This window comes from Oryctolagus cuniculus, chromosome 5, assembly GCF_964237555.1.
Source record: "Oryctolagus cuniculus chromosome 5, mOryCun1.1, whole genome shotgun sequence".
Taxonomy (NCBI): domain Eukaryota; kingdom Metazoa; phylum Chordata; class Mammalia; order Lagomorpha; family Leporidae; genus Oryctolagus; species Oryctolagus cuniculus.
This window is the reverse complement of record NC_091436.1, coordinates 152,151,476-152,166,217: the sequence shown is the minus strand read 5'-3', so window position 1 is coordinate 152,166,217 and position 14,742 is coordinate 152,151,476. Positions and strand designations below refer to the sequence as shown.

General features: G+C 50.0%; 1 protein-coding gene across 1 annotated transcript; it reads left to right on the top strand.

Moving 5' to 3' along the window:
* Positions 1 to 3,396: 3,396 nt before the first annotated feature.
* On the top strand, positions 3,397 to 6,206 carry ARMH2 (armadillo like helical domain containing 2). Its single transcript, XM_008262490.4, has 2 exons — positions 3,397 to 3,719; positions 5,702 to 6,206. The coding sequence occupies exons 1-2, from the start codon at positions 3,494 to 3,496 to the stop codon at positions 6,124 to 6,126; spliced, it is 651 nt and encodes a 216-aa protein (XP_008260712.3). The 5' UTR covers positions 3,397 to 3,493; the 3' UTR covers positions 6,127 to 6,206.
* Positions 6,207 to 14,742: the final 8,536 nt, after the last annotated feature.

Here is a 14,742-nt window from a genome sequence, read left to right as displayed (position 1 = left end):
CCATCATGCACTGCCTCCCAGGGTGCACATCTGCATGCAGCTGGATCAGAAAGGCAGATTAGCTGGGACTTGAACCAGGCACTCATCTAGGGAATGTGGGCACCTCAAGTGGCAGTTAGCCTGCTGCACCCCAACAACTGCGCCACTCTTTTGCTTTTGAAAGAATTTTAAGTATACCTTGTGTGGGGGGAGTGGACAATAGTTCCTGCTAAAAACTACATCTCCGGCTTCTCATTTATTCAGCAAGTATTGGAGCATATTGGCTATGAATAAGGGATGTGCCAAGGCCTGTGACTTCAGAGGTAGAGCCATGAAGAAAAGGCAAAAGGCAAATGAGCATGCCTGCCTTCACAGGGTTTCCATGTGGGGAGGAGGGGACAGTGCGACAGAGGGGATACTGATGCCACCAGGCCAGGTTGGAGGCGGGGAGGGCAGTCAGGAAAGGCCTCACAGAAAATTGCAGTTGAAGAACAACCAAAGAACTGATGGTGCAGCCACGTGGGTCACCCCTGGGAGGCGTGGGCCAGCCACAGGCAACATAAGTACAGAGACCTAGAGAAGGGGCCATGCCTGGTGTTGTGGATTTTCTACTTGCCACATTGTTAGAGCTTTTAATTTTAAAAATGAGAAATAAACTTCACTGATATATTTTGTTGAACGTAATATGTCTAAAAGATTTCCAAATGCAAACAGTATAAAAATTGCTCATGAGGCCGGCGCCGCGGCTCACCAGGCTAATCCTCCGCCTTGCGGCGCCGGCACACTGGGTTCTAGTCCCGGTCAGGGCGCCGGATTCTGTCCCGGTTGCCCCTCTTCCAGGCCAGCTCTCTGCTGTGGCCCGGGAGTGCAGTGGAGGATGGTCCAAGTGCCTGGGCCCTGCACCCCATGGGAGACCACAATAAGCACCTGGCTCCTGCCATCGGATCAGCGCGGTGTGCTGGCTGCAGTGCGCCGGCCGTGGCGGCCATTGGAGGGTGAACCAACGGCAAAAGGAAGACCTTTCTCTCTCTCTCTCTCTCTCTCTCTCACTGTCCACTCTGCCTGTCAAAAAAAAAAATTGCTCATGAAAGATTTTACATTCTGTCATTCACGCTAAGGCTTTGGACTGCAGTGCGCATTTCACACCTCCAGCACCTCTTAGTTCACTTAGCCACATTGCAGATGCACGGTAGTCACCTTGGCTAACGTTTACTCTACGGGAAAACAAAGGTCTAGGCTTCCCCAGTTGTCCTGGTAATGTCCTGTGTTTGTTTTTTGCTTTCTCACAGTAATATATTTGAAGAGTATAGACAGGGATATATTTTGGATGTGTTTTGAAAGTAGAGGGTTAAAGCTCTGGCCTCTGGTGCCGGCATCCCATATGGGCGCTGGTTCTAGTCCCAGCTGCTCCACTTCGATCCAGCCCTCTGCTATGGCCTGAGAAGGCAGTAGAGCTTGGTGGCCCAAGTCCCTGCACCCACATGGGAGACCCAGAGGAGGCTCCAAGCTCCAGGCTTTGGATTGACCCAGCTCCGGCTGTTGCAACCATATGGGGAATGATCCAGAGAAGGGAAGACCTCTCTCTCTCACTCTCTCTCTGCCTCTGCCTCTGCCTCTTGGTAACTCTTACTTTCAAAATAAATACATACATATTTTCTTTTTTAAAAATATGTATGTATTTATTTGGAAGGTAGAGCTGCAGAGAGAGAGAGAAGGAGAGACAGAGATCTTCCATCTGCTGGATGATAGAGTCATGAGCCTGGCTTCTCTCATCTAGGACATACAGCAAGAAAAACAAGACTCAAGGAGGGAGCCTAGGTTCACTCCAGTATTTAAAGACCCCAAAAAAGGGAAGCCAAGGAAAATGAAGAGGGGCTGCTAGAAGCAAAATATCTGAGAAGCCAGATGACAGAAGTGTGTCGAGGCCGGTGCCGTGGCTCAACAGGCTAATCCTCCACCTAGCGGCGCCGGCACCCTGGGTTCTAGTCCCGGTCGGGGCGCCGGATTCTGTCCCGGTTGCCCCTCTTCCAGGCCAGCTCTCTGCTGTGGCCAGGGAAGGCAGTGGAGGATGGCCCAGGTGCTTGGGCCCTGCACCCCATGGGAGACCAGGAAAAGCACCTGGCTCCTGGCTCCTGCCATCGGATCAGCGCGGTGCGCCGGCCGCAGTGCGCCGGCCGCAGCGGCCATTGGAGGGTGAACCAACGGCAAAGGAAGACCTTTCTCTCTGTCTCTCTCTCTCACTGTCCACTCTGCCTGTCAAAAAAAAAAAAAAAAAGTGTGTCGAGGAGAGGGGAGTGACAAATGCTGAAGAAGTGAGACTTGGATTCAGCCAGAATAAACACCAACTGTGAACCAAAGGGGAAGTTTCAGTGGAGCCAGGAGATTAAAATCCTATTTGGATTCCAAAAGAGAATGGAGGGAAAAAAAAGACATAAGATGGTCACTGTGGCAATTGCTTGAAGAGTCGTCCGACGAAAGGGAGCAGAGAAATGCAAGTGCAGTGCGGGGGAGGGGGAAGAAATATACGTGGTCAAGAGTTACTTTTTCCGGTGTGTCTGTTGATGATGCTAATAATCCAATTGAGATGGAGGAATTATTAAGACAAGCTAAGAGCATAAGCACAGCTTCCTGAATGGGGTGAACGGGCTGTCTGAAACCAGCAGAGAGGGAGGGGCTATAGGAACAGGAAGGAGCAGCATGGAGGCACAGGTGCAGTCGGTGGCGGATGCACTGGTGAGAGTTAGGGAAGTTCTCTTGTGATTGCTTTGATCTCACAAAAATGCAGTCCATCAATGAAGTAGGGAAGAACTCTGGATAACACACAGAAGAGGTGCCATCCTGTGAAACATCAGTGGAAAGAAGCACTTGCATGTTAGAACAGAGTAGAGGCCGGCGCCGCGGCTCACTAGGCTAATCCTCCGCCTGCGGCGCCGGCACCCCGGGTTCTAGTCCCGGTCGGGGCGCCGGATTCTGTCCCGGTTGCCCCTCTTCCAGGCCAGCTCTCTGCTGTGGCCCAGGTCCTTGGGCTCTGCAGCCGCATGGGAGACCAGGAGAAGTGCCTGACTGCTGGCTTCAGATCAGCGCGGTGCGCCAGCCGCAGCGGCCACTGGGGGGTGAACCATGGAAAAGGAAGACCTTTCTCCCTCTCTCTCTCTCAGGGTCCACTCTGCCTGTCAAAAAAAAAAAAAAAAAAATCGGAGTAGAGTGGGCCAAGGTGCCCAGATAGGCATGAGTCAGGAAAGCCGTGTAAGCTGAGGCTTTGTGAACCAGATGAACCAGAGAAGAGAAAGTAAAGAGAGTTTAGTTCAAACTGTAGATGGTCTTCTACGCTTAAGGCACGTGTTGCTTTCCCTAGGTTTGCACTTGTATGTTCCTCTCCACAGTGTTGCTAAGCAGTGCATTCTGGAGTTCCTGGCTGTTAAGTTCTGTTGCTGCTGGTGGATACCAGAAGCACCCTTGACCTTCACGCACAATGAGGAACAGCCAGGTTTTTTGAGTGTGGATTTGTGCTGCGATGGAACAGTGTTTTAGGGGGCTGTGTCACAGCCTTTGTAAATTCTGGAGTGTCTCTGTGAAGGGCTGTTTTGTTAAGAAAAAGGAGGAAGAGCTTATCCCTTCGTCTGAAAGTATTTTTCACAAAGAAAAAATTGTGCTCCTTGGCTGTACGTTGAAGGACAGTTCTGCATCCATTGAAAAGAGAGCTCAAGCCGCCCACAGAATTGGATTGTTGGCTTTCACAGGTACTGATCTTAACCAGCTGTGCTGTTAAGTAGGTGTTTCGGGAGCGGCTGTTTGGTGCAGCTTTTAAGAGGACGCTGGGACACCCACATCCCATGTCAGAGTGCCTGGTTTGAGTCCTGGTTACTCTGCGTTTGTAATCCAGCTTCCTGCCAGTGTGCACCCTGGGCACCCTGAGCAGCCGATGATGGCTCAAGGCCTTAGGTCCCTGACACCCATGTGGGAAACCTGGATTGATTGATCTTGTTCTTTTTCTTTCTTTCCCATTTCCCTATTTCTCTGCCTTTCAGATAAAGTTTTTATGAGCTGACATAATTCTAATCTCATGATAGGATGCCAATGCAGAGTAAAACAGCCTGATACATTACTACTGTTTAAAAAGTTTATTTATTTTTATCTATTTGAAAGGCAGAGAGAGAGAGAGAGAGAGAGAGAGATCTTCCACCTACTGGTTCACTCCTAAAAGGCCCACAACAAGCCAAAGCTGGACTCCCCAAATGGCCACACCAACCAGAGATGGGCCAAGTTAAAGTCAGGAGCCAGGAGTTTCATCCGGATCTTCCACGTGGGTGCAGGGACCCAAGCACTTGGGCCATCCTCTGCTGGTTTTGCAGGCACATTAGCATGGCTCTGGATCAGAAGTGGAGCAGCTGGGACTCCAACTGGTGCCCACATCGGATGCCAGTGCTGCAGACGGTGGCTTAACCTGTTGCGCCATGGTGCCAGCCCCAGCTGATATTTTTTGAAGTGGCAAAGTGAATTACTTGGATGTGGTTTGATGGACTCTAAGAATGGCGTCCATTAGAGAAAACAGTAAAAGGAGCAGTTGGTATCAGAATTGTTGGGAACCAAGGTGCACAAGGCTGGAGAGAAGACCAGAAGCTCAGGAGATACTCCCAAGCGAAGGATAAGTGGTGCCCACCCCGGCAGGTGGGGTTCCCATACACCCTCCCTTCCAGGGGTCTCTACCCAGCACCTTCCTGGCTAGTACCTTGACAACAGAGTTTGAGCTTGGAACCGCAACAATCTGGGGCTCAGGAATGTGGCACAAGTGGGGTTGAGGGCCAGGCTGGCGGTGGAAGGAAGAAAAAGCTGGTAAGGTCACACTGCTCCAGGTCTGCTCAGGAGGACGGGACAACAAGGGCCTGTAACAGCTCGTGAAAGCCACAGTTCTCAGTGTGTGCTGCGCTCTCAGCCTGTTGTGTCCTCCTCATTCCTTTATAACACCCACACATAAATAACTGTAGATACAATGTATACTCCTCAAATCAGGGGAACTAACAGTCCCTCTCCTCGCCAATGATTTGAAGCCTTGGAGCTCTTCTCCTCCAGTTCTTTATAAAACATAGAAGAAGCTGCTGTAAACTGTAGGTGCTGTGCTGTGCCAGGAACACTAGAACTTACTGCTCCTGTCTAACTGCTTTGGTTCTTGGTACCCAACCTCCCTCTCTCCACCCTCGCCTCGCCATCACCGTGCTACTCGCAGCTTCTGTGTGGTCAGTGCTCATCGAGCTTCCACGTATGAGGACGATCAGGGAGTGTTTGTCCCTGGCCACTGCTGCTCAGCCTTTGGCCATTCTCTTTGCTCCTTCCATTCTCCGCCTCCCCCCCACCCCGCCCCCGCCACCCCCTTGATGCTGGAGAACTGGGAATGAGACTCTGATGGCGATGTGCTGGACAGACTTAGCCAGGTTTTACACACCATGAAATACTCCAAGAAACGCGAAGAAAGGAACCTGGAGGGGAGGCTTAGGCAGGCAGTAACCACCCCATGCTTTGCACATCGCTCCTTGCTTATCAACACACAGGTTCTGTCTACAGCAACACAGGAGCAGAGGTAGGGAAGAGAGGAAAGTTCAAAGTCCCCACGCAGTCGCCTACCTGGCAACAGAACGTGAACACATAGCTCCAAGACATTGCTAGCCACTAGATACACCAAATACTTCTGGAAATGTGCGCGCGCTCTCTCTCTCTCTTTTTATAGGAGGACCCAATGCTGGGAAATTCGCAGCTGAGTACATGCCAGAAATAGCTTTCTTGTTGCAAGAGGAGATGCCGTCCAAATCAAAGATCCTGCTGCTCCAGAGCGTAGCATGTTGGTGTTACTTAAACCATGCCAGCCAGAGAAGTGCCAGGCATCTGCAGTTTGTTCCCATCCTCGTTAGGTTTTTCGAAAGCAATCTTGAGCCTGCTGTCAAAGGCGACACACAGAGCAACCTCCTCATTCAGTTTTGGACATGCTATACTCTCTCCGTCATGACATGCAATAACCTGTCTATCATGAAAGAGCTGAAAGACTGCAATAACCTAAAATATCATTTGCAAATGTTGGCTACTGAGAATTGGTCCGGATGGCCTGAAAATTTTGCGGAAGTGTTGTATTTCCTCGTTGGTTTTCACCGGAGTTAGTTTCTAGAAATCCAGTTGGGGGGAGCAGCTGTCTATACCCCTGTATTACCCTGGGAAGTTGAATAAAAGTTGAGACAGTATTCTGAAGTGTTTTCTGTTTTGGTTAAAGAAGTTCTGCGTAACTTTTCATACAGTGAACAGCAGTAACAACTTCTAAGAAGCACTGCTGTTTGAAGCATTCACACCACCCACTCTTATGGGAAATTAAGCCATCAAAGCATGTGTTATATACAGAGGGGACCAGGCAGAGCTGTAAAGTTACAGAACTGGAAGTGCTTCGGTCCCTGCCACCAGTGTGGGAGGCTCGGATGAAGGTCCAGGCTCCTGGCTTTGCCATTGCGACCATTTGGGGGCATGAACCAGCAGATGGAAGCTAGCTCTCTCCCTGTCACCCTGCCTTTCAAATACAAATACAAAAATCCTTAAAAAATTTAGAGAGCGGGAATATAATTCTTGCCACCTGTCATAAAAAAACATGATAGATTGACCATCTCCAATATCTACCATTAAAGCAGGAACCTCCTATTTTCTAATATATCTCCTAACCTGATTTAAAAACATCTATTTCACTATTGATTCCACATTAGAAAAAAAAGTCTATACTGGGTTTTCATATTATCACATTTATTCTGTTTTAATACACTTATTCAAAATAAAAAAAAAATCGGCTCTCAGCCTTTTGGCTAAGATCAAGTGTAAAAAAAAACTCATGGGGCTGGCATTGTAGCACAGCAAGTTTTTTTTTTTTTTTTGACAGGCAGAGTGGACAGTGAGAGAGAGAGACAGAGAGAGAAAGGTCTTCCTTTGCCGCTGGTTCACCCTCCAATGGCCGCCGCTGCAGCCGGCGCACCGCGCTGATCCTGGCAGGAGCCAGGAGCCAGGTGCTTTTCCTGGTCTCCCATGGGGTGCAGGGCCCAAGCACCTGGGCCATCCTCCACTGCACTCCCTGGCCATAGCAGAGAGCTGGCCTGGAAGAGGGGCAACCGGGACAGAATCCGGCGCCCCAACCGGGACTAGAACCCGGTGTGCCGGCGCCGCAAGGTGGAGGATTAGCCTATTGAGCCACGGCGCCGGCTAAGCACAGCAAGTTAAACTGCCCCCTGTGACAGCAGCATCCCATAAGAGTACCAGTTGGAGTCCTGGCTGCTCGACTTCTCATCCAGCTCCCGGCTAATGCACCTGGGAAAACAGCAGAAGGGTGGTCCAAGGCCTTATGCCCCTGCCACCCAAGTAGGAGGCCCAGTTGGAGTTCTTGGCTCCTGGCTTTGGCTGGGCCCAGCCCCAGCCATTGCAGCCATTTGGTGAGTGAACCAGTGGATGGAAGATTCTCTCTCTGTGCCTTTCAAATAAATAAATCTTTTTTAAAAAAACATAAAATTTTTAATTTTTAATTTAGTTGTTAAAGATTTATTTATTTGAAAGTCAGAGTTACACAGAGAGAGAAGGAGAGGCAGAGAGAGAGAGAGAGAGAGAGAGAGAGGTCTTCCATTCGCTGGTTCACTCCCCAAATGGCCACAATGGCTGGAGCTGTGCTGATCCAAAGCCAGGAGCCGGGAGCTTCCTCCAGGTCTTCCCAAGCAGGTGCAGAGGTCCAAGGACCTGGGCCATCTTCTACTGCTTTCCCAGGCCATAGCAGAGAGGATAGGAAGTGGAGCAGCCAGGACTCAAACCGGCGTCCATATAGGATGCTGGCACTGCAGGTGGTGGCTTTACCCGCTACACCATAGCGCTGGCCCCAAAACTCATAAAATTAAGTTCATGAAATGAGAATTCATTGGAAGAAGCATTACATAGGTAAACATTAGGGGCAATGGTACAGTTTAGAGGTTTTTACATGACAATAAACCAGGGCACCCACAAATGCCAAATCATAACCCAGTCCACCGGGCACTGTGCCCCACCTGTACATCCTTTTGGCTCTACGTATTTCAGGACGAGACTTCCACCTCCATATTTCGGGCTGAGGTTGTTTCCTGGCAACCTCCCTTGCTGCTCAGAAGGCCTTGGGGACCGGGGGCTGTGATGAGCAAGCATTTGGCCTAGTGGTAAGGACACCCTCCCACATCCCACACCACAGTGCCTGTGTTCCATTCTGAGCTTCTTCCTGATTCCAGCTTCCTTCTGATGGTGACCCATAGAGGCAGCAGTGATGGCTCAGGTATTTATGTCCCTGGCCACCCACCCACGTGAAAGATACGGATTGAAATTCTGGCTCTCCGCTTTGGTCCACTGATTTAGGCATTTGGGGAAGTGAACCAACAGATGGAATATCTCTCTGCCTCTCAAATAAATAAAATAATAAAATGGATAAATAATATGATTTTTATTAAAAAAAAAAAAAGAGGGGGAAGACTGGAAGTGCAGCGGAATGCACACTCGGTGGGAGCAATCCACAGCTCCACTGGTACAAGTTTGCAATTCCAAGGAGCGCCGTGTGCTCATGTTGCAGGGTGGCCCCTGGCTAAGTTTGGTCCATGTTCTCGTCTCCAGGTGAGAAAGAATTCAAGGGACATAGAAAGAGATGAGCAGGAAAGTATGACTTTTTAAAGTGAAAGTACATACTCAAGAATGAGTGTATGCAGGTTCGGGAGAAAATGAGCTGCAATCAACAAGGTTTGGGGCCATCCTTTACGACCTGGCGGCATAGAGGTGATGTCTGGGGTGAGGCTTCATGGACTATTCAAAGGGGGCGGAGTTTGGGGCAGGGCTTTGAACCCCACCCATTTCCACACGCTTTTTTGGTTATCTTTCAGCATGGTGTTGAGTGCATGATAGGAGTAGAAGCGTTAGCCATGGTAATTTATTTTTTGTTTTTTAAAGGCTTATTTATTTGAGAGGCAGAGTTGGAGAGATATCAGAAAAGAGAGATATCTTCCAATACTGATTCACTCCCCAAATGGCTGGGGTAGCAGGATCACCTGGGTGTCCTTGGGGGTGCAGGGGCCCAAGCACTTGGGCCATCTTTCACTGCTTTCCCAGGCCATAGTAGAGAGCTGGATCGGAAGTGGAGCAGCTGGGACTCGAACCAGCGCCCATGTGGGATGCTGAAGCTGCAGGCCACCGGCTTAACCCACTGAGCCACAGCACCGGCCCCCAAATCCCCTTTCTGTGTGCTACCCAACATCCCTTTCTGTGCACTGTCCAAATGCCCCTGCTGGGCACTGCCACAACTTTCTCCTCCTTCTGTGTACAGGAAACTTAGTTCCGTGACGTTGCAAACTCAGAACCATACCAGCAGAAAACAGCCAATACAGCTGTGTGCTGGGTCCCCGAGATGACCCTCAGGTGACCGTAACGTCATCATGTCATTAAGCCCAACACTCTCACCTGACGCTACTGATGCAGTGTAACTAAGTGGTTAAAGTTAGGTGGGCGTGGAACTCTGCAACTCTTGTGCCGGCAATGTAACCCGCTTTCCCAGGAGGCACCTGTTGCGGCCAGGACCAGAGCGCATGCTCGAACCCCACCCGGGTTGCATATCCGACTGGGAACCAAGCCCTTGCTTATAAATAGAGGCGGAAGTCGGCAGTGGGGAGGGGGGGGACTCTGCTTGCAGGTACTGCTCGCCTTGTGTCCGCTGCAGACGACTTGGACGGCCCTCCCCCGCGGTAGCTTGGAGGTACGGTTTTCAGGTTTTTTTGTTTGTTTCAGGTTTTTTGTTTGTTTGTTTACGAGCACTTCTTTGACCAACTCTGTTGGGTATTTCTCTGTGGGGCTGCCCACACTCGCATGCATGAATGTGTGTGTGTTACCTCTCTGGAAGATAAAGTCTGTTCCTGGGACCTTCGCTGTGGCATAGCCCGTTAAGCCGCTAAATGCCAGTTCGTGTCCTGGCTGCTCCACTTCCCGTCCAGCTCCCTGCTAAGGCACCTGGGAAAGCAGAGGGAGATGGCCCAAGTGCTTGGGTCCCTGCACCTACGTGGGAGGCCCGGAAGAAGTCCTGGCTCCTGGCCCTGGCCCTGCCCTTGAGGAGGAAGGGGAGTGAAGGAGCAGGTGGAAGCACTTGCTGTCTCTGTCTTTCCCTCTCTTCTCTGTAACTCTGCCTCTCAAATAAGCCTTCAAAAATTTTTTTTAAATAATTACATTTTCTGTTCCCATTCACAGATGGTATCTGTGTCCACTTAGTATTTCTACTTCTGCAGGAGGCAGCCTGGGATGGAAATTAATAAATTCATTGCCCACACTGATGCTTTTAGAGATTTCCCAAAAAGGCATGGAAATAGATGTGGCCCAAGCCCTGCCCCAAACTCTGCATAGTTTGAATATTCAATTAAGCCCCACTCCAGACACCACCTCCTATGCCTCCAAGACTGATAAAAGGATGGCCCGAACCTTGTTGATTCCAGCTCATCCTGTCGTGAGCTTGCCCACCCTCTTTCCCTTTAAATAAATCTTGCTTTCCTGTTCACCTTTCCCTGTGTCTCCTCCCTGAATTCTTTATTGTGTGGAGACCAGAAGGTGGGCCAAGCCTAGGCAGGGACCACCCACAGCAGGTGAGGCTCCTGTTAGAAGCCTGCCAGTCACATCAGGGTAACTGAGTTCTATTTCCGGCTTCAGCTCCTGACTCCAGCTTCCTGCTGATGTGCAGCAGAGAACAGCAGGGAAGCAGCAGCAATGCCCACGTAGGAGACCTGGCCAGCTCCAGCCGTGGTGGGCATTCGGAGAGTGAGCCAGCAGACGAGAGCGTCCTCTCCTCCCCGCCCCGCCCCTCCCCTCCCCTCCCTCTCTGTCCCACTCTGCCTCTCCAATTTAGGAAATTTTTGTTATATTTTTAAAAATCCAAATTAAATGCCAGCGCTGCGGCTCACTAGGCTAATCCTCCGCCTTGCAGCGCCGGCACACCGGGTTCTAGTCCCGGTCGGGGCGCCGGATTCTGTCCCAGTTGCCCCCCTTCCAGTCCAGCTCTCTGCTGTGGCCCGGGAGTGCAGTGGAGGATGGCCCAGGTGCTTGGGCCCTGCACCCCATGGGAGACCAGGAGGAAGCACTTAGTTCCTGGCTTCGGATCAGCAAGGTGCGCCAGCCGCAGCGGCCATTGTGGGGTGAACCAACGGCAAAGGAAGACCTTTCTCTCTGTCTCTCTCTCTCACTGTCCACTCTGCCTGTTAAAAAAAAAAAAAATCCAAATTAAAAAGGCAGGTAATACAGGCTCTCTCCCAAGAAGCAGTGGTCCCATGTTCCCTGCTGTTTATACTCCCAGGGGTAACCATCTGAACCCTGGCTGTTAGGTTTGTATTATTTAGCACCATATTTCTGAGTGACTCATACCGCTGTTTCTTTGCTGTTCGTCTTCAATTGTAGCATCTTTCTTTCTATCGCCTTACGGTGAACGAGGACTGGGCACCTCCATCTGTCCTCCCCTTCCTCTCTTAATTGTCACAACTGCTGATTGCAACACAGTTAGTTCAGTGGTTTTCATGGCTAAGTCCTATAGTACAGCGTGATTACATTTCCTTCCTGTACAACTCTGTTTTCCCAGGGTTTTGTTTATTTGTTTTTGTATTCCACATTCTCCGCCCTGTGTTTAACATCTCTCAACCACACACTGAGGAAGTGCTGGCTCCAGTTTCTTCTTCTTTTTTAAAGACTAATTTATTTGAAAGAGTTACTTACAGAGAGATCTTCCATCCGCTGGTTCACTCCCCAGCATGGTGCAAGGGCGGGGGCTGGGCCAGGCTGAAGCCAGGAACCAGGAGTTGTTTTTTTTTTTTTTTTTTTTTTTTTAAGATTTATTTATTTACTTGAAAGAGAGTTACACAGAGAGAGAAGGAGAGGCAGAGAGAGAGAGAGAGAGAGAGAGAGAGAGAGAGAGGTCTTCCATCCACTGGTTCACTCCCTAGTTGGCCATAACGGCCAGAGCTGGACCAATCCAAAGCCAGGAGCCAGGAGCTTCTTCTGGGTCTCCCACATGGATGCAGGGGCCCAAGGACTGGGGCCATCTTCCACTGCTTTCCCAGGCCAAAGCAGAGAGCTGGATTGGAAGTGGACCAGATGGGACTCGAACTGGCGCAACATATGGGCTGCCAGCACCGCAGGTGGCTGCTTTACCCACTTTGCCGCAGCACCGGCCCCAAACCAGGAGATTCTTTCAGGTCTCCCATATGGGTGCAGGGACCCAAGTGCTTGGGCCTTCTTCCACTGCTTTCCCAGGTGCATTAGGGAGCTGGATTGGAAGTGGAGCAGCCAGGACTTGAACCGGTACTCATGTGGGGTGCTGGCACTGCAGACCATGGCTTAACCCACTATGCCACAGCACTGGCCCCTGTAGCTTCTTCTTGATGACAGCCCGGCAGCACTCAGCCCAGCGTCCTTTTGCCTTCCACACAGCGACCCCATCCATATTATAGGGGTCCCCTTTAGCATCCAGCAGCCCCCATTACCCTCTCATGTTGGAACCTCTGTTTGCTGTACAGTGTCTCTTCCTGGTTCATTCTCAAATTTGAATTTGGACATTTTTCAAGTACTTTCCTGAAAACAAATGGGAGGTAAGTTTTTGGAAAACTGTACTCCCAACTGTGTTGTTTCCATCACTTAATTGATAATTTGACTTCAGCCTGTCTGGAAGCAAGCGGAGCAGCAGAGCACACGCCCACGAGAGCCCTCAGGCTCAGAGAAGGGGGAAGGGCTGGCCAGACACTGTGTGTTCTTCTCAGTGTCACCAGTCAGGCACACCACCCACACAGCAGGAGGCCCTGAGTAGGGCAGCTGTAAGAGCTTCCTACTTCAAGAAGAAAACATGAAATAGGCATGAGCAGCGAGTATGCTACAAATTAGAAGCAGATATGGATTTGACCTAGCGGTAAGGCTTGCGCTGCCCGCCCAGGAGTGCCAGGGCCCAGCATCCAGCTCAGTGGTGAGGGCGCAAGTACATGGGTCCCTCCCACTCACGGGGGAGACCCGGCCCAGCCACCATTGTTGTAGGTATCTGGGGAGTACACCAGCAGGTGACTGATCTCTCTGCCACAGAAATGGATGGATTGATGATAGATAGATCTATGATTGATAGATACGATAGTGTAAAGAAGTGGTTTCTAAATCTTTCCAGAGATGTTCTGTGTGTATACAAGAAAATTCAGCACGCATCCCTTTCTTAGTCCTTTTAGTTTTAGCACATGGAAGCATTCTATACACAGCAGTGATTTATCTGCGATTTGGCTCTACATCTTAGAGTTCACTCATTCCTTTCTACTGCTGCAGAGTATCCCACTGTGTAACTGCACTATAATTTATTTAGCCAGTCCTAGAGTAGTGGATTGTTTGGTAGTTCGGAGTTCTCATAATAACTGTAAGTAATGTCATTGCACACATGTGAGATTGTATCTGTAGGATAAACTTCCAGAAATGGAAATGCTTAGCAATACCTATGTTTTCTTTTTTGTTTTCTTCTGTAGCCTGGATTGTCACTTTTGCCTCACCTTAAGTTTTCTTTCTCGTTGTGGGATTACATCTTTGTTGTTTGCTGTCCTTTTAATGGAGTTTGGGGATAAAGAGAAGCTAAATGTCTGTGTTCAGTTAGCAGGTTTAACCAGAAACCGCTGAAGGCCTGTCTTCTTGGCAGTGCTTTAAGAATCTGGTTAGTGGCCAGCGTTGTGCCATCCCATATGGGCGCTGGTTCAAGTCCCGGCTGCTCCACTTCTGAACTGGTGCACCTGGGAAAGCAGTGGAGGATGGCCCAGGTCTTTGAGCCCCTGCACTCACATGGGAGACCAGGGTGGAGTTCCAGGTTCCTGGCCTGGGCCAGCCCTGGCTGTTACAGCCATTTGGCAAATGAACCAGCAGATGGAAGCGCTCTGCCTCTCTATAGCTCTGCCTTTCATTTCTAACCAGCATTCCAATATACTTATATCATAATCGTTTATCCACTCACTTGCCAAGACATTTTGGATAGTACGATTAAAACTAATAATGTGTGAACCAGTCTTCAAGTGAATGTATGCTCTCATTTCTCTTGGGTCTCACACAATACCCTTAGGTGAAAAGGCTGTTGTATAGAATAACACTGAGTATTGCCACCAACATCACAGAATCTCAATGCTTCACATTAAAAAAAAAAAAGAGAGAGAGATATTTATTTGAAACAGTTACGGGGCTGGCGCTGTGGCGTAGCAGGTAAGGCTGCTGCCTGCAGTGCTGGCATACCATATGGGCACTGGTTCCAGTCCCAGCTGCTCCACTTCCGATCCAGCTCTCTGCTATAGCCTGGGAAAGCAGTGGAAGATGGCCCATGTCCTTGGGCCCCTGCACTCATGTAGGCGACCCGGAGGATGCTCCTGGCTCCGGATTGGCATATTGGCTCCAAATTGGCTTCGAATTTGGAGCTATGCAGTCCAAAGCCAGGAGCCAGGAGCTTCTTCCAAGTCTCCCACACGGTTGCAGGGGCCCAAAACATGGGCCATCTTCTACTGCTTTCCCAGGCCACAGCAGAGAGCTGGATCAGAAGTGAAGCAGCCGGGACTTGAACCAGCGCCCACATGGGATGCTGGCACTGCAGGCGGCAGCTTTACCTGCTATGCCACAGCACTGGCCCCACATTTTTTTTTTTTTAAAGATGTATTTGAAAGTCAGAGTGAGGGTGGGGTGGGGGTCTTCCACCCACTGATCCACTCCCCAAATGACCAT

Excerpts from the sequence above, each read along its gene's own strand:
- ARMH2 (XM_008262490.4), top strand. The coding sequence starts at position 3,494 with ATGGAACAGTGTTTTAGGGGGCTGTGTCACAGCCTTTGTAAATTCTGG. Across the intron at positions 3,720-5,701 it reads TGGATTGTTGGCTTTCACAG|GAGGACCCAATGCTGGGAAA; the intron begins GTACTGATCTTA and ends CTCTTTTTATAG.